This window comes from Primulina huaijiensis, chromosome 16 (assembly GCF_012295235.1).
Source record: "Primulina huaijiensis isolate GDHJ02 chromosome 16, ASM1229523v2, whole genome shotgun sequence".
NCBI classification, from domain to species: Eukaryota; Viridiplantae; Streptophyta; class Magnoliopsida; order Lamiales; family Gesneriaceae; genus Primulina; species Primulina huaijiensis.
The window spans coordinates 17278904-17298450 of record NC_133321.1 but is presented as its reverse complement, the minus strand read 5'-3'; the positions used below and the strand labels follow the sequence as shown (position 1 = coordinate 17298450).

Genomic DNA, 19547 nt, shown 5'->3' with positions numbered 1-19547 from the left:
ACAAAAACATGAAACAAATTTGATTCTTTACTTTTTTAGAATTATATTTGTGTGTGTATTGAGTTATTTTGCTTATCATGGTCACTTCATGCCCTCGTACGTGGAGTATGAGCTTGTTGGATCTGGTCGCTGTTCGGTTCAAATCATGAACTAAAATCATAACCAATTTCGATCATTATTTGAAAATAAGAATTGAAATTATGGAGTAACAAGTTGGTTTTGATTCATATAAATCAAACAACAAATGGATGTGGGAATAAGAAATGTAAGTTGACCTCAGCTTTTTAGGTTCACGGATGCATTGTTTATAAGATACTCATTAATTAAATTACAGCTAAAATCTTTGTATCGAAATTAATTTGAAATGTAATCCAATCAGAACAGAAACCCTAAAAAGAATGATGACATTGGATTAACACAAAAACTCTCGTGAATCAATCCCATGGATCAATTTGTGACACAAATCTTCTATTTGAGTTACTCACAAAAAAATATTATTTTTTTTGTAAATATAAATATAGTTGACTCATCTCACGAATAAAGATATGTGCTTGAATTAATATGTAAGATGTGCAATTACATGATAAAAAATATAACACCTCAGATTCGACGACTGTCCCACAGTAACAATACAAGTCTTTTCAGCATGATTATGTCATCATTCACTCGTACCATATGAAATTTTTCAGTGGATTGCCCATCTCCGAATCGCTCTAAGTCAAGCACGCTTAACTGTGAAGTATTTATATGGCGAACTCTTGAAAAAATATATACTTTCTTGATATGATTATTATTTATCAAATCTTTTAAGCACGTTTCAACTGCACAGTCTCATACTTGAACAATTTTGGAATCTCGTTTGTTTCGGTGTGAGATCGGTTCATTCGTGCTCTATTCGCCTAAAAGCATGTCAGGAGCACTCATTGTCCGTGCAACCATTTTAAACCGACTATCACAAAAAAATTGGCCCTGTTACTTTCTCGCAACGATGTATGTATAATGGTGTGCAAATACGTACACGAATGGCATTGATTCAGCAATCCTTAATTTCAGAGTATGGCTATGAATTACAGAGTTTTTACATTTAATGCAAATTTAAGTCAAAAAGGAGATTCGAAATAGCGCAATATTTTGGGTTTGTGTGGAAGCATAAAGAAATCCAATGATAAATTAAAGAAAGAGGGTAGGATGAAGCTGGAAATGCAAAAGAGACGGAAGAAAGAGAGCACAAAAACAAAAAGAAACCCCGACCCGAGAAAAAGCAAAAGCAAAAAGCAAATAAATTGGAGCAGAGAAAGCGATCTAAGAATGGCTCACACAGACACAGGTGATGGCGTGATTTCTTGCTTTTTCTTTTTTTCCTTTCGACAAAGAATCTTTAAAAATCCAAAGCTCTCCCAATCCAAACAAAAGGAGAATGTAAATTTAATAATGGAGTCTTGTACACTATTTGCTTGCATTGTGTTTGCATGAGCGGGTGGCTCACTACCGTTTTAAATGGATATGAATTCCGTTGTCACCTTCGCTGATCCGACGGCGCCGCCGCCTCTACCGCCACAGCCTCCTCGTTCCTCCTTCAGTTGTGACCGCCACCCCGATGAGCAATTCTCGGGATTTTGTCCATCTTGCCTCTGCGAGCGCCTCACGGTACTGGATAAATCGTCTTCCAACACTCCCTCTTCTTCTCGCCGTCCCTCCTCGGTCTCCGCCGCCGCCACCATTAAATCTCTCTTCTCCTCCTCTTCATCAAAGCCCGCTAACGTTAACTTCTTCCCGCCTCCACCCCATTCGAAACCTTCCAAGCCCACGTCTGTTTTGCCCCAACTACGTCGTACTAAGTCATTCTCAGCTTCCAAAAACGAATCTCTAGGCCTCTCTTTCGAGCCCCAGAGAAAATCTTGCGACGTTAGGGGGAGAAACACTCTTTCATCACTTTTCACGCTTGACGACGATGATAAAACGATACCCTCTGCTTCCACCTCTCGAAACTACGCAGAGCGTAGCCAGAATACTAAACCATACGAGTCATATATAGCGAATAAGCATGTTTTGGAGGAACCCGAAAACGAGGAGAGTGTCAAGGATCCTGAAAACATAGAAGTTGGTTTTGTGGATGAGGAGGGTGATACTGATGAAATTACTCCAGCTCTAGATTCCCATTTGGAGAATCTAAGAAGTAATAGTGAAAGAAATGTGATTGACTCTGAGATGGTGGGATCATACTTTTTAAATATGAGTAATAATGTGAAGCTTATGAAAGATAATCTAGATATTGGCACTCGGGAAAAGAAGAGTTCTGGGAGAGGATTTTGGGCTGCTGCCTCCGTTTTTAGCAAGAAATGGCACAACTGGAGGCGGAAGCAGAAGATCAAACGGCAGAATAATGGCGAAAACTTACCTACATTACCTGTGGAGAAACCGATTTCGAAGCAGTTCAGAGAAACTCAGTCCGAGGTTGCGGATTATGGGTTCGGGAGGAGGTCATGTGACACTGATCCTAGATTTTCACTTGATGCAGGCAGGATCAGCTTTGATGATCCGAGATATTCATTTGACGAGCCTCGAGCCTCCTGGGATGGACATTTACTCGGTAGGAGTTTTCCAAGGATGGTGGCACCTATGGTTTCTTTGATGGAAGATTCCCCTGCCACACACGTACAGCGCTCTGATATGCAGATTCCGGTGGAAGAACCACCATCGACATTGAACTGCTCTACCGAGGATGAGGTTGTTCCTGGAGGGTCTGCGCAGACAAGGGAGTATTACTTGGATTCTTTTTCGAGGAGAAGGAAGAGTCTTGATAGGTCTAGTTCGATGAGGAAGATGGAACCCTCTGTGGCTACTGAGAATGATAATAAAGTTTTGCCAGCAGGTGTAGATTACTTCCACGGGCCTAAAATATTGATCGGGGAGAGAGATTTGAGGGATTCGAATTCGTGTTCTTTTAGGGATGATTGTTCTGAATTTTTTGAATTGAAGAGTGGGCTTAGAGATGGTGATCCTGTGGTAGGGAATGCAGCAAGAAAAGAGTCGAAAAAGACTAGGCGTTGGAGTTGGAGGATATGGGGCTTGATAAACCGGCATGGTGGCAGAAACAAATTCGGGGATGAGGAGAGATATGGTGGATCAAATAGGGTGGAACGTTCATTTTCTGAGTCTTGGAGGGAGTTAAACAGGGAAGGGAACGCAGATGGGAGAGGTGGACTCGAGAGAAAAGTGTTCAGGAGCAATAGCACTGTGAGTTGGAGGAATTCAAATCACTTTCATCATGCACCATTTGGGAGTTTTAGGAAATCAAGTATCGAAAATGGATATGGAAATGTGTTGGAAAAGAGTAAGAGTGGGAGGTTTTCTCTGAACCGTGTCGATAACGAGCCCTTGAGGATTTACTTGCCGCCGATGAGGAGCGGGCGAAGAGGGGGAATGAACCTCAATCCGAATAACTCTCACTCAATTGCGAGAAGCGTCCTGCGTTTGTACTGATTGGAGTTGTCCACTGTTTTGGTTCTTTTGATTCAATGTTGTATTTGCTGCATTTCTTGTGTAACCTAACCATATTCACAAATTGGATTCGGTGCATTGATCAGGAATAATGAGAAAGTCTCGTGTTTCGTTGGTTGTGACTGTGTTTCAGAATGTTTTTATTCGGTCATTCAGATGACAGAATCGGTTTTGCTTAAATCTTCTCATTGAATCTGTCATCGAGAAAAACATTTGAGTGTAGTAGTGTAGAGTCCATAACTTTGGACAGGATCTTGTCAAATGAAACTTCTTCTCCTAACAAATTTAACTTTTGTTCCAACATTTTGATTGAAAATCCATGATTGTTTGTTAGCCGGGCTTTTGTATCTGTCTGTTTTCCTCGACTAAAATGCATGCATTAAGATTGAGTTTTATGTGCTGAGTGGTTATGAGATACATTTTAAAAACTCCACGACAGAGGATATTAAGAAAAGTGGCCTGAAAACATTACGATAATGGTATGGACTGGTAACTTATATAGTCATTAAATAGAGAGATCGCATTAAGGTAAAATAAGAATAACAAAATGTAATCTTGGAGCCTGATCCAATTATCTCGTTCGGGTTTCGGATCCAACTTCATAAAGGCCCAACGAGTACAGGATGTCAGTAAATGTGATCTTGAAGCCAGACCCAATAGTTGTTTGGATTGAGTACTGATTGTGTTATGGCCCATAAGGTTCCCCTTATTCATGCATTTGCCTTATTATTGTTTTGTGTATAGGTAATATTTATGTAAAACAATCGTGTTTAAACTATCTTTTATATGTATACAATTTCTTAATTTTAATAGTTAACGTTTTTAAAACTTTTAATCGAATTTATTTTCTTTAGTTTGTGTCTTTATTTATTTAAGGATAATTGATTTTCTCGTGTCCACTCGCTACTAAATACAGTATCAAGCATTGCCACAAATATAAACAAATAAAATTATACGACTAACAATTATAAATCTTTTGTCCTAATTAGTAAACGTAATAACCTAACAAATCTAATGTGCATGAAGTTAATTAATTTGTTGAATTATAGAATAACATGTGTACATATAATTAAGGATTAATAATTAGATTAGTCCAGAATAGAGACACACAAGTACTGAACATATTTATTTTATTTTGACCGAAAGTGACCCTCGAACAAATTGGTATTTAATTATTTTAAAAAAAAAATTACTCGTTAGTGATGTGCGGCCCCCACAAAAAGCTTCCACCCAATCATTTTCAGACACCTCTAATCTGTCTGACTTGCTGTGTTTCCATAGATCCTGAAGCTAACAAACAAGATGACTTCAAACACACAGATTTTACTACCTTAAACATAGCAACTAGATTCATCTCTATCTATAATTATTCAAATAATATCCTTAATTTTTAATTCGATTCCTGGAGAATTTTGCTTTTCTGTTTCACTTTTAATTAACCCCGTAATACTGTGGTTCTATATGTCATTCACATGGCAGCTTAATTTGTTTTATTTTCTTGGCATAAGTTCTCTGTATCTTTCTTCACTTTCTCCTCTTTATTCATCTTCCTTGCCAATAAAAAAAATCCAACATCCATCATCCCCAAGCACGACCCACTTTTTTTTTTCAACTGTTTCTTGAAAGTTAATTGAGCATCCTTTCCAAGATTCCTCGACCCTGAAGTGTTCAGATTCTATTAAATCTCCAACAACTCTGCATCCTCTAGTATTGGTTGTGGGTTTTCAAGAAAACATGGATAGGGAAATGGGACTCGTGTCTTCTACATCATGTTTCTTGGATTCTGATTATAACTGGTTTTTTGAGGGAAATCAGGTTATGACTAGATGGACGCCTGAGGAGAACAAAAGGTTTGAAAATGCTCTTGCTTATTTTGATCAGGATACTCCCGACAGGTGGTACAATGTGGCGGCCATGATTCCGGGGAAGACAATAAGTGATGTAAAGAAACAGTATCAAGAATTGGTCGAAGATGTAAGCGACATAGAAGCAGGGCTAATACCGATTCCAGGTTATGCAAATAACTCTTTCACATTGGAGTGGGTGAATAACCATGGACACTGTAATTCGGTTCGAAAACGAAGCTCTTCGACTCGGGGTTCAGATCACGAACGGAAAAAAGGAGTGCCCTGGACAGAGGAAGAGCACAGGTGAGTTTTTTTTTATTGCTTAACCAAGGGATACATTGTCTAGGGTTTAAGGTATGTACTTATTTAGGGTTTAATATATATATATATATATTTCCCTCAACATTTTCTGTTTAATTATTTTAAATTTTTTTAACATCCTCAGACAATTTTTGTTGGGGTTAAAAAAGTATGGAAAAGGAGACTGGAGAAATATCGCGAATAATTTCGTGACAACAAGGACGCCAACGCAGGTCGCGAGTCATGCTCAGAAGTATTTCACCAGGCAGCTTTTGGGGACGAAAGACAAGAAAAGATCTAGCATACATGATATCACAACTGCCAGTCTTACAGCTGAAGCAAATTCTCCTTCAAAATATCACAAAGATCATACTCCGAATTGTTCACCTGATAAATCAACCTCAATCCTGCAGTCACAACAAGATCTGCATGATCCAGACAAGATTGGAGTACTGTGGCGAGCAACAACATGTGATTCTGATAATTTTCTGTATTGTTATAATCCAGGAACAACGATGGTGTTCAGCCCACCAAATAGCAGCAGCTCAACTATCAGCACATCTTATGAAGGAACTCCAACATTTGGAATAAATCTGCTCGAATGCGGAACACAGCACGAGCTCTGGATAGAACCCGATGACATGATTTTCTAGTCTCAACATTCGCTAAAGATTCTACAGTCTTGCCTGACAGGGCAGGGCCGAGATTTATTCTTGAAGTATAAGGTACTGATCATCAACGACAAGTTATTATTTAAGCTTCAAGCAACGAATGCATGCCAACGCTACTGCTGATCAATATTGTTCTTCTTTATATGATTCCAACTAGACAGAATTTAATTAATCGTTTGCAATTATGCTATTCATGTATCTTAAAAACCGATTTACGCATGTAATGCTCGCATCGACACGATTTGACCCCTTTTTCTTCAACCTATTACTTTTCGTTTGTAGACATGCATGCGTAGCTTGTTACTGAGAAATTTCTTTATTTAAATTCTTTTTTATTAATTTGAATCTACCTGTTGCTAGAGGTGATAATATCAGTATTTGCTCCAGCAGAATCTTGAAATCTCTATATCCTGTCCATCCATATTAGTTCTACCATTTATTCTAGGTCCCACGTTCACCCACTATTGCAAGAATTATTTTCTTTCAATTATTCCAAGAATCCCAATGCCACAAAGTCTTTTAACAAATGACAAATCAACCCCACTCTTTCTTTTTCAAAGGGAGCACTTTTTTGTTTTTCTTCTTCTTTTTTTTGCAAGTTGAACCAAGTAAAAGAACTTTGCTGCTTATTCTAATTATCATGGTTTCCCCCCTTGAGTATATTTAGACTACTATATATATATATACACACCTAATCTCATAGCCTTGATTTATTTGTTGTATTTTGCTTTCTATATTTTTGTTCCCTCTCACTAGCTAGGTTTCAATACCTGCCATTTCTCTAGTGTAAAAGTAAAGAAAAAAACTCAGTTGAGTACATCCTTCGTGTCATAAATTGGGTAATACTTCTCTCTGGCGTGTGGGCTTCAAAAGCCCCACCGAACTTGGTGGAAGCTTTTGGAATATATCATTGCTATTAACTAAAAGTAAACTATTTTTTATTTATTAAAAAATAAACTATTTTTTGTTATGTCGGTGAATTTTTATAAATTTATTTAAACATTCACCTAGCTAATTTTTATTCAATTTTCCATCAAAATTAAGCTATTACACCTCTTTTCAATTTCCTACCTAAAATTGTACATACAATACAATATGTGCATCGGCAGATAGTTTTTTTTTCCTTTGGGAAACGTCTTCGTCCATTAGTATAATGAAAGGCAAGCCTAGAGTTATACTAGCTAGTTACTTTATCCCGTATTATTGTTTACAATAAATTATTTTGTCTCACACATTGTCATTTAGGTTCCATCAAAAGTTGTAAATTTTTCTAATAAAAAAAGGGAATATTTTATTCAAATTAAAATAATGATTTATAAAATGTGATAATATGATTATTACTAACCCCACTGATATTTTTTTATAAAATATATATATAAAAGGGAATTTTAGTAAACTAATTTTGGCGTGGAGTGTATATATTAATATAAATTGATAATTTTCAGAATGAGATCAAAAGTTAATTCTGAAAGGCTCTCGTATAATGAATGGATAAAGTTATACTAATTTTGTTAAAGTGTAACAAGAAATAGTTGAATTAATTATATACTTAGACTCATAAATCTAAAAAAAAGGAAAAAATTTATTCAGACTAACTGTTTTTCTAAAATCAGATAATTTTGGAAATTTTAAACAAGTCAAGAGGTTAAGAATATTTTGACGTTATCAAAATTTTGTTTTCGTTTTTGTTAAAAAAAAAAAAGAAAAAGAAAACAAAATTGTTTATTTTCTTTTAAAAACTTCTATTGGGCTGGGCAAGCCATTGAGTTTTTGTTGGGCTCCTTGTAAAATCCCACTACACAAAGCTCCAATGACATTTTACTCGACCTTATCCTTTTCGGTCTGATAATTAAATAACAAATCATGCAAGTAGTTGACCTTATTATTCTCACAAAATATAAATCAATGGTCAAATAATAAACTATATAATATAACAAGAACATTCAATTATGAAAGAATAATTATCATAGCTACTCATTGCTTGCTTTAATCAAATAAAAATTACTCCATAAGTTCGAAATAAGATAGCAAAGTATTATCCAATCATATAAATTTTGGAAGAGAATTATAATGGGATCTTGGCATTGAAGAGTTGATATAATCCATGCGGGAAAATAAATTTTTTGGTCCACTAATTTTTCTTATTTTCAGATATTTGATCTACAAATTAAAAACGAAAATTTGAAACTTAATGAACCAAAACTCAAAATTGAATAAATTAATGGAAAAAAAAAAATACCAGTGGTAATTTGAATCACTCATCTACTGGAAAAAATTAGCAATTTGGTTACAAAACTTGAGATCATTGGTACTCTGAAATGGGATTTATCTTGGACTGCTTTCGCTAAATGCTATTTTTTGCAACTTGACGCCAAAGATCGTTACCAGCTTATATATATGGAAGTAAATATTCTCCCTCATTTTTCTTCATGACCCTTGATCCCTTCGCAATATTGTTGTTCTATACAGAGTTCCACCACTTGTATGATTTCCTCTCTTTCGTGCTGAGGAATCTCCCAACACACTTTCATGTACTGAAGCGCCATCCGATATCCTCAGAAGCTTATCTTGAAACCCGGCGGGCCACCGGGTTGCATGCGCCAGCAAATTGGAATGAGGTTTAATGTTAATTTGTCAGTGGGGAAAAGATCTGAAATTTAATTTGCTTGATGCTAATATTCATGCCATCCCCACCACGGTTCAAAAATGTACTCTTTGTCTCTCGCACAAGAAACATTTATAGGAAGAGCAGCGGATACAGGTTCAGAAGGATGGGACCAAATTCTGATATTTTGTGCAAAAGTTGCAGTTTGTGGGGGCATCTTTTATCTTTTGTGTTGCATGTTAGCGATGAGTTAAAGGGTACCATTCTACCACAAACCCTTTCGATTCCTAGACCAAAAATCTTTTACAAAAGATTTGTTTACTCAACACAATAAATTCATGTCTTTCCCTGGTAGCGAATTTACACCGAGATAAATTATCTGACTCGCTTTTTTTTAACAGAAACTGCATTGCTGTAAACTCATAAATACATCTCTTTGAATCATCTCAACTACCCATCGATCCTTCCATCTCTCTTACAAGAAAACACACTAGGCCGGTTTGCTTGAGAAAACAAAATGAGAAGAAGAGTGAGTTTGAGCCCTGCACCAACCATCTACCCCAATCACGGTGGCAGTGGGGTTGCTACTGGGAAGTCCCGAGAAAACAAGAAGGGGTCGTTGAAAATGTGGACATTCAACCGGTCGAGGTTTTCTCCGGCCAGATTGATGAGGCAGATCGGAACAAAGGTGGAGGTAGCCTTGTGGTTCGTGACGTCGTCACGTAAAGTTTCTTCGGCTACCTTCGCGAAGTCGCGTTCATACGCGGAGAAGCTGGATTGTCAACAGGCTGAAGCCATTGAGGATTGCATTGATTTTTTCAATTCTTTTTCTTCTTTGCAAAGGTCAAATTCAGTAAGCAGCACTTGTTAGAAGCAAGTCATGCATCTATCTTTGTAGATAGAGTAGATATTGTTATCACAATTGTTGTTGTTTTCAAGATTTTATCATTTTCCTATTTAAAGTTCGTGTAGATATAAGCATGATTTTGACTAGCTCGAATTAGGGAATGTTTCCACAATGATCTTCAAATTTTGCCTTCTTTTGTTTCGGTGTTCTAATTAGTTTGAGTTTTGATACTATGGTTTGAGTTTTTTTTTTTGTCATTTCTTGTTGGAGTGCCGGACACATGCAAATATGACACATTGTCAACAATTTTGGATGTCATATTATATTTTTTTATGACGCGAAAACAACATTCATTACTATTTGGTGTACACGTGGTTAAATTTTGAGTAATGCAATAACACAAATCACACTCATCAAATAAACCACGATATAAGTCATGTGTGACAAATTCTCCCAGAAAAGTGTTGGTAGAGAGAATCGAATTTTTGATGATATATTATCTAATTTACTAACTCGAACACCTCTTAAAAATGTTATATTATCAATTTTTGATGTGACGTTGGTAATACGACTAAAATTCAATTAAAACATTAATAGAGTACGGTAAATTTGACTGTTTTTCCTTTAAATTATTAGATATGTATAGTCAAATTGTGTTTCCAACAATTACTAGAAGGGTACTCATGTTTCCGTATATTTTTTAAAATTTATTTAAACTCTTATTCTTTTATTATATATAAATTTGTTGATTTGAAACTAAAAAAAGAAATATTAAGTTTCAAATGCATTTTATATCAGAGTTCGAATTTAAACCATGTTAGAGAGTTCATTAATACAAAGCTCTGAAAATCTAACTTCTGAAAGTTTCGATAATTTTGCATAATCTAATTAGAGGGGCTACTCTCGCACATTGCATCCTAAACTCAATGAAGATTTCTATTGTGAAACGGTCTTACAGATGACGAGTCGACTCGATCTATACTTGTAGTGAAATAATTAATATTTCATATTTTTATTCGTACAGTTGAATCGGAGAGTTGCATCATAAAATTGATTTGTAAAACGACATCATGTGAGTTTGTGCCCAAATTTAATTCATTTTTGAGAAATTCCATTCTTAGAACATATATGTTCTTCTTAACATATCTTCGTTTCGTTTTTGTTTTAAAATTTTTTTAAAAAAAATTTTTCTTACAAAAAATTAATGAGGTAAAACCGCATGCATTTTTAATTATTTTGGGTTTATATATATTTTTTTAAAAAAATAGTGAATTTATTATTCTGAAGAAAAGAAGGAAAATACCCTATGAATAATATGATTCGTGGCTTCATTCCCTCCCGCTCTAGACCAAATTCATAAATTATCAAGTTTTTTTTAAAAAAAAGTCATAAAATTTGGGCTGCACTTGTCTGATAGTAAGATGAATAATATACCCTTTTCTTTAAAGAATCCAACTCTTACTGGGCTTAGCTCAATTACGCCCTAAAGTTTCAAGCCCAAACAGGCCCTCAAAAACCGCAACTTTTGTACTTTCATTTGTAAATTGAACTACGTCCAGAATAACTTTAATTTCCAAATTAATATTTTTGTTCAGCTTAATATCTCATTATGGGTTAAATAATTTATGATAATTGTTTGGGCTAAAAATAATTAATTATGGAAAGCTCAATTTAATTCTCAAGCCCGAGTTAATTCTGAAACCCAATTAAATGAGCCCATAATGGACTAATTCTTAATCGATTCGACTGATCACTGAGCGTGGAAGAGGAAGAAGAACGTGAGAGGATATGTAGAAATCGTGGCATGAGTGGGAAAGATCATGGGCTCATGGGGGAGTGGAGAGAAACCGTATAGGCGCTGGGAAGAAAAAGTGGAGATCGGCAAACGCAAAAACACACAACACAACTCAACTCACAAAATTCTGCAAATACTCTCTGCTAAAATTTTCAATCTTCAAGCACTAGTTTTTTAAGCGTTTCAGTATAATTTCTAGCATTCTCTCGTTTTAGATTTCAACAACTTTATATGTTTTATTTTTATGTCTTGTAAATTCCTACGGTTTATTGAAAATATAAACAATGTGATCAGGGGTTTATTCCTCAAATTCCATTAGTTTTCTTCATTTTGGCGTTATAGTTATTTTAGGAGATTAGAACCGACGATCAAATTTAGGATTCGCTTTCGCTTGTTTTTAGAAGTTAGATTTTATCATTTTCACACAAATCGGTGCAACTTCGCACCTGGCACGCCCGCAAATCAAATATTGTGCAAACAATAATATTTGATTATCCGTTGATGTCATGATAGCTATGCATCACTTCTAACCAATCTTATTTATGATTCTTCAATTCCATCAGCTCCTCGATTTCCATATACAATTAATTGTGATCAGATCAATACTAGATTGTTGTATTTTGGAGATATTTGACATTTAGAAATCATTTATATTGCATTTGCACGTCTCAATCCATCGTTTATTCGGCGATATTTTGTGTTCAATATGCAACATAGATTAGTAGTACTACAATCACAAGCGCAAAAAAACTGGGTAATTTTGTTGACTCGATTAGAAAATTTCAATTATTTAAATGTCTGTTTTCACTTCAAATAAATTAAAAAAAAAAAAAAGAAGAAGAAGTTGTTTTGTTTGGCATGAACATTGGTGAAAGTAGAAAATGACTAAACACAAGGTAGAATTCCACGGAGGGAGATTGGTAATGGGATTGGTCTCCTTCTATGCCTACCAATTCACATGTTCTTCCTCCATCTAAAAACCAACATTGTCTGCATCAAACGTGATATAGCAATCGAAGTACTTGTCACCGTTGCCACACACATAAAACTTGGGACTACGTGAAATTATATAACAAAATATTTAGAAATACAATATGTATATCTTTAAAACAGCTGTATTTAAAATATCTCAACATGAATTTATAAGAATATTAAATTCAAAAAAATAAAAAAAATTCAAGAAGGAGAGACGGAATTCCTACACGTGTGCATACCAATTCTTTTCTTATTTTATTTATTTAAAAATATTTTGAACAAATATCTGATGGAAGAACTGTATTGTTTTTAATATATATAAATATGCCAGGGAGATTGGGGTCACCTCGTCTATTAATGTTTAGAAGCCAAGCAAGCATGCATGCATACGTACGTGCGTGTTTGATTATATGTATTCATAGTGATCGATATAATATATGCTTCGTGAGATCAATATTTAATAAACTTGAGCATTAATTTAAAATTCTGAATAATATATAATATATTTAATGGGACCTGCTTGTAAACATTTTGAGTGACAATATTACAGCGGAAAAAATCAAAACTTTCCAACTGTAGTTTGAAATGGCACAAAAGTCATAAATTATCATCAATTTGAACAAACAGAGATCGCGGGCATGTCCCACTCCCAACCCATCCAAGAAAATTATATCTTCTAATTAGATATTTCATTAAGTATATATATTATGACGCATTTTATTATGATTCCTGTCATAAAAGCTAATATATAGTTAATTTTTTTAAAAAAAAAAAAAATCAAGCATATTTAACCAAAAAACTAAAGTACATTTATCCCTTTTGTAAAGGGTTTTATTTTTTGATAATTTTCTCTGGTTTTATGAGATAGTATTTTCCTTGAGGCGGTGTGCACGTGACATGCACGAGGACTCCCCGTGGATGTCTGTTGTATTGCTGTCGTCCCGATAACAAACCACCCCTGGCCCCTTTTTATTACTTACACATTTAATTGCTTGTCTCTCTAATCATACTCCAATTATTAAATTTTTCATATGGATGTCTCTACGACTATATATATTTAGGAAAAGTATTAATAAATTTAATTTATTTATTTGGAAAAAGGGGTTTTGATATTTGATAATGCCTTTTCTAACCATGAATTTCAAACCATATTTCATGTGCCCAGATAAATGAGATGGGCTGGCCCATTACAGCTTAGACATTAAATAAACACGCGTTTGGGCTGACAGAGAAGTTTCATTTGTCGGGTTGGGTAAATATCGTATCCAAATAGGAACCATATCCTATTAGGCCCCCCAAAAACTTTATCGACCACAGATCCTTTGGGCCCTATTCGAATTCCGACCAGAAGTGTATTGTTGAAGGCCCCTCAGTCATGGATACCAATTTATTATGAATAGATATGTTGTTAGACGGTCTCACAAATCTTTACATGTAAGACGGGTCAATCATATCGATATTTATAATAAAAACTAATACTCTAACATAAAAAGTAATACTTTTTCATGGACGACCCAAATAAGATATCCGTCTCACAACATACGACTCGTGAGACCGTCTCACACAAGTTTTTGCTTTTATTATTTATATTATATTATTTGTTTTTATTTTGTTTCAAATAATTGGAATATATCCTAGTTATTATAGATGGACATATTTGTGGGGCCTCTCTAGAAAGACAATATTATCTTATTATAAGCTCGTTAAATATGAAATTGAGATACCTCCATAATTATTTTTTCAATAATATTTATACTTAATTCTTTCGGGAACAATGTATGTATTATAGAAAATATAAGCATTATCATACAATAATGTGTTGAAAGGAAATTAAAAAGGATATATAATCACATGCAAAACGTCATATATTATTATTTAATATTCGAAACTCACGGTCGTTATCTTTAGATATTAAGATAGGCATCCCATGTTGAACCCATCAATAAAATCTGCCAGGATTCTATTACGATGCAATAACTGTATACTTAACAGCGTAAGTATGCCAATAAATTCAAACTTTTAGTGGCTATCTGCTCAAGAATCTCATCATTAGTCTTTACTATATTATTATATTCATAAGGATATTTTTTTATTTTATTTTGTTTTAAAGTTTCACATTTAAACAAGTGATAATGTAAATTGATAAGCAAATGAGAAAACATATTTTTTTGTGATATTAGACTTATGTGTTATCAACTTTCATGTTTATTCTTATAACTTTCGATTTTTGATAATTTTAATCATTTTTTTATTGTGAGTGTTTTGTAACACTACACACGTCAGTTTAAATAAACTTATGTTGTATTTGGATTAATGAATTTCAAATCAACGGATTTCAAATATATATTTTTTCTAGTTTTAGATAATCAAGACTATAAACTACAAATTCACATCTTGCATGTTTATATATTGTTTCATGTTAAATGTGTTGAAAGAATTTGAAATTCATTTTAACTCGTATAACTAATATGTAAATAAATAAGTTATGAATTTAAAATATTATCTATTATTTCATTATTAACAATAAAATAAATATAATTGAAAACCATCTAACCAACGCACCGTATAGTAATTTAGAATTATTTTTTACAATCAGGAAAAAGGAAATTTTCAATATTCGATGTGTATTTTTATAATAAATTCCTTACGAGTAAATTCAATGGAAGAAGTGATTAAAAATGGTATGTCAATAACGTCATACTTAAGTGATTAGTGAAGCAGATCAATGAGAAAGTGGAGTGGAGTACTGTAGCTGGTAGGCCACGACACTATCTTCCCCTAGTAATCATAACTAACACAGATAAACAATTTATTCCTAATTATAATCATCTCATAAATAAAAACTCGTGTGAGACGGTCTCACATGTCGTATTTTGTGAAACGGATCTCTTATTTGGGTCATCAATGAAAAAATATTACCTTTTATGCTAAGAGTATTATTTTTTATTGTGAATATCGATATGGTTAACTCATATAAAGATTCGTGAGACCGTCTCACAAAAGACCTACTCATCATCATAATATACAATAATTACTTTCAGCATGCATCCAAGGAAATTAAATAAATATTTGTCCCACTAAAATATAATTAAAGTTATCGCTTCATATTAAATACTCAATTCAATTTAACGTGTAAAAAAATTTAATCTATGTGTTTTGGATGATTATGATTTGAATATGGCCACACACTCGTCTTTTATTTGATTGAAATATATGGGTCATTACCTTCTTCCGACCAACATGCAGGCAAATCTTGAAATTAATTAATTGAAATATTTGGATAGGATTTATGAATTATATTGTTTTGATATATACTTTTTATATTCTTATTTTAAAATAAGATATATTTATACATACATTTATTTTTGAAAATCAGACAGCGATGGCTTCCAACGGGACTTATCGATGACGGTACGTAAAATACAGCTGCAAGAATTAATATTTCGTATTTTCGAGTTTAAATTAAAGTGTGTAGATTGCTGGCATTTGTCCGAAGTCTCTTTAATGTATATCTCAGACAACTATGCGGCAGTCCGACTCTCGACAGATACTTTTTCTCCAATGAATAAATTTGATGGAAAAAATTCAATTTAGTTTTTTTAAGTTGTCGTGTTTTATGTTTTTTTTTTTTAAAAAAAAATTGTCGAAGTTGTGCTTTTGTAACTTTAGTTTTTTGTTGTTGTTCTTCGAATTAATCGAAGTTATGATACGACAACGAAAAATTGATTATATGATCGACATATGATGAAATGATACTAAAAATCATTATTAGACTAGAAAATCTCAACTTGATGGAGCTTCATATTCAAATATTAACATTTGAGGTCAAATAATTGCGAACTCGAGCTCGATTCAATTTATTAGAGCCCATCAATTCAAGTTCACTGCATCATTATTCCAGTTTAATAAATTAAAAGCAGGCAAAAGAATTGCATGTGTGTTTCGTCGCCAAAATATATGCCAACAAAATCCTATTTTTATCAACTTCCAAAAATGCGCAATCATCAATCATACTATTAAAACATAAGAAGCATTCAAGTGATTAACTTGGGGGGGACGAAGTAGAAAATTAATTTTAAATTGTACAAAACAATATAAAAAAAATAAATAAATAATAGCAATCCTCTGTACTGTACGTAGTAATTAAAATAGGAAGCCAATCAGATAAGAAAACATGTGTAGAAGCGGGGCGTGGCAGGTTCCAGCCAATGAGAGATAAGTAAAAAGTCAAAGTCAAATTCATCCAACTCAGGGTTAGATGAACGCAATCATCGTCTAAATTCAATATTTTTACCTTGAAATATTAATTTAAAATTTATAAACAAAAAGGGGTTTGCCCATAATTGCTGGTTTTTGTGACATTTGAAGCATTAAGAGATGGAAAAGTTAATTTTTGATGAATATAAGTGCAATGATGGAGTCAGCAATCTGATTTTTTTATTTGGACTAGAATATTAAACTTTGAATCATTTAATATTTTAAATTGATATACTCAAACTAATATCAAATTAATCTAAAATTACAAATTTACATATAATTTTTTTAAAAAAAAAATTGGCCAACCGAGCCAATGAAAGTGGCGGAGCTCCGCCATTGTATAAGTGATAATATCAAAATTAATTTCTCATGCAGTAGAATTAAATATTGAGGTCACAATATATATTTCGTTATTAAACAACACCTTTCGATTGCTCTATCCAGTAGAGAGTAGAAATCATTATTGCACCCAACAATCTATTTCCCAATAATTACAATTCTCTTCATCAATGAGAATCGAACTCATGACCTTGACTCTGATACAAATTGTAGAACTGAAACGTTTATCATTTTACCAAAAATTATAGTTGGTGATAAGAGTGCAACTCAAGTCTTTTAAAACGTACGACTCAAACAATAAATTTCAATTGATCTATCAAACACGGACAATTATTACACCCAATATAAATTTGTCAAACTCAAAACAAAATGTGCGGTACCTTAAATAAAATAAATTGTATTGTTCGTACAATTAAATGTAAAATAACTTATTCGTTGGTAAAAAATCTGAGGCGGCAAATTCATGCATGCTTCCACGTTAATTATTATTAGAGAGGAATTATTTATGTTTTTTTTACTTGGCTGTTACGATTCACTTTCTTTTATTTATTTATTGATTACAGTACCCAATAAATAAATTGATGGTGTGTTAGTTTTATAACCCATTAATTAACACAAAAATAAAGGCTTAATTACATTTCAAAATGTTAGTTGTTCCACGTCGGTTAGATAAAATCTCTGAGAGTTGCATATATGTATTTGCACAATCCTCCCCTCTTGAGCTAGCTTTTGGAGTTGAGTTAGGTCCAAGTTCCAATCTTAATATAGTATCAGAGCTTAGGTTCTACCGTTATGTGTTGGATTGCCCATAGTTGACATACCCGTTCTGGTCATAATTGGGTCATTCGTAAATTTCACGCTCCAGATGTTCATTCCTGTGCGTGAGAGGTGTTAGTTGTTCCACATCGGTGGGATAAAATCCCTGAGAGTTGCATATATGGACTTGGATAATTTTTCCCTCTTGAGCTAACTTTTAAAGTTGAATTATGTTAAAATTCCAATCCTAACACAAAACAAAATTTAAGAAATACTTTTTTTAGGCTAAGATCATGCTGATGCCATCACGATGAATTCTCAAGTGAGATTTTGTGGAATTATTTTTCGAAGTGGGAATGAATGAAATCAAATAGGGGACGCACTTGTGATTTTAATTTTAGGGACAAGACTTTCGATGATTCTTTCTTCCAATTGAAGACCAACAAGAGATCCTCGTATTGAATCATATTCTACTATCTTTTGTCATGTCATTCACATCCTCAATCAAGGGTGATTAACTATGCTCACTTTAAATTTAAGACAAACTTACATAAATACAACACAAGAAATATATAATCTATCATATAAATTGACGGAAAAAATTTTATTCCGCGTATTAATCTAATATTCGAATATGATAATTTAACACGGACTGATTAATCAAGAATCGATCTCTACCGAAGTCGATCCAGCTAGCATAAAACTCGATTCAATGATAATGAGGAATACCAATAGAGAAGATCACAATGTGAATATTGGGGGAGGAAGATGAACTAGCCGATCTAGCTAGCTTGTTGTGGTACGTACACTGAAAAATTAGTGCAACCAACTTGTAACACAACAATTAATTGGGGTAGGGTCCTGGAATTGACGGTAATGTACAAATAATATTCGGATCCTTTTGGAAGGTCCATTTCATGGACCCGTGTCCAAATCCACCATCGCTTTATCCGAATTCATTTCTTTATCTGACTGGTCATCAGTCACCCTTATAATAATAATTGGAGAGACGATATTACGGATTTATACGTGTGATATAAGTTGATTTGATTCATATTTATAAAGAAAATGATATTTTTGAAAAAAAAATTATTTTTTCATGAACTGAATCAGTTTAGATATTTTTCTCATAAAAATATTCACATGAGAATTTTTATGTAATAATTGCCGTCCTAATATTATATTCTTTAACCCAACGCAAACACCTTTTCTGTGTGCTTCTTTCGATTCCTTATGTAATAATATGTTAATTAGTAAAATATATAAAAAAAAGAACTAGCTTAAATTAATAAATTATCTAAACAAAACTACTTTAAAAAAAATAATAAAATAAAATAAAATTTGCATCCACCCTCGCACATACATAGCTATGTTAGAAATAATCCTAAAAATCTTGTATTCCCAGACATATATTACCTATAACTCTTTATTCTATAACTTATAATTAATTACTTTAAATATGTAAAACAATAATATATATTTTGTTAACATACTTTTAATATAATTCAATATATATAATATTTACCACCGCACATGCATATTTTTGTAAAGGCGTTTTCCGTCTTCGTGGACTGACTTTTTTAAAACACCTATTTAACTCTAATCCATTTTAGTACATACCTATATTAATAATTAATTAATTTGATACTTCACG

General features: G+C 33.3%; 3 protein-coding genes across 3 annotated transcripts; all 3 read left to right on the top strand.

The window, feature by feature from the left end:
• The first annotated feature begins 1185 nt into the window (after window positions 1-1185).
• On the top strand, window positions 1186-3618 carry LOC140961882 (protein OCTOPUS-like). The gene has a single exon (XM_073420646.1). The coding sequence runs from the start codon at window positions 1498-1500 to the stop codon at window positions 3481-3483; it is 1986 nt and encodes a 661-aa protein (XP_073276747.1). The 5' UTR covers window positions 1186-1497; the 3' UTR covers window positions 3484-3618.
• Window positions 3619-4803: 1185 nt separating this feature from the next.
• On the top strand, window positions 4804-6680 carry LOC140960766 (transcription factor DIVARICATA-like). The gene is made up of 2 exons (XM_073419037.1): window positions 4804-5651; window positions 5794-6680. The coding sequence occupies exons 1-2, from the start codon at window positions 5236-5238 to the stop codon at window positions 6299-6301; spliced, it is 924 nt and encodes a 307-aa protein (XP_073275138.1). The 5' UTR covers window positions 4804-5235; the 3' UTR covers window positions 6302-6680.
• Window positions 6681-9441: 2761 nt separating this feature from the next.
• Window positions 9442-9795, top strand: LOC140961090 (uncharacterized). Its single transcript, XM_073419398.1, has one exon. The coding sequence runs from the start codon at window positions 9442-9444 to the stop codon at window positions 9793-9795; it is 354 nt and encodes a 117-aa protein (XP_073275499.1).
• Window positions 9796-19547: the final 9752 nt, after the last annotated feature.

What these genes read in the sequence shown, in the direction of transcription:
- LOC140961882 (XM_073420646.1), top strand. Translation starts at nt 1,498, where the DNA reads ATGGATATGAATTCCGTTGTCACCTTCGCTGATCCGACGGCGCCGCCG.
- LOC140960766 (XM_073419037.1), top strand. Translation starts at nt 5,236, where the DNA reads ATGGATAGGGAAATGGGACTCGTGTCTTCTACATCATGTTTCTTGGAT. An exon ending in TGGACAGAGGAAGAGCACAG is followed by an intron (nt 5,652 to 5,793) that starts GTGAGTTTTTTT and finishes TAACATCCTCAG; the next exon opens with ACAATTTTTGTTGGGGTTAA.
- LOC140961090 (XM_073419398.1), top strand. Translation starts at nt 9,442, where the DNA reads ATGAGAAGAAGAGTGAGTTTGAGCCCTGCACCAACCATCTACCCCAAT.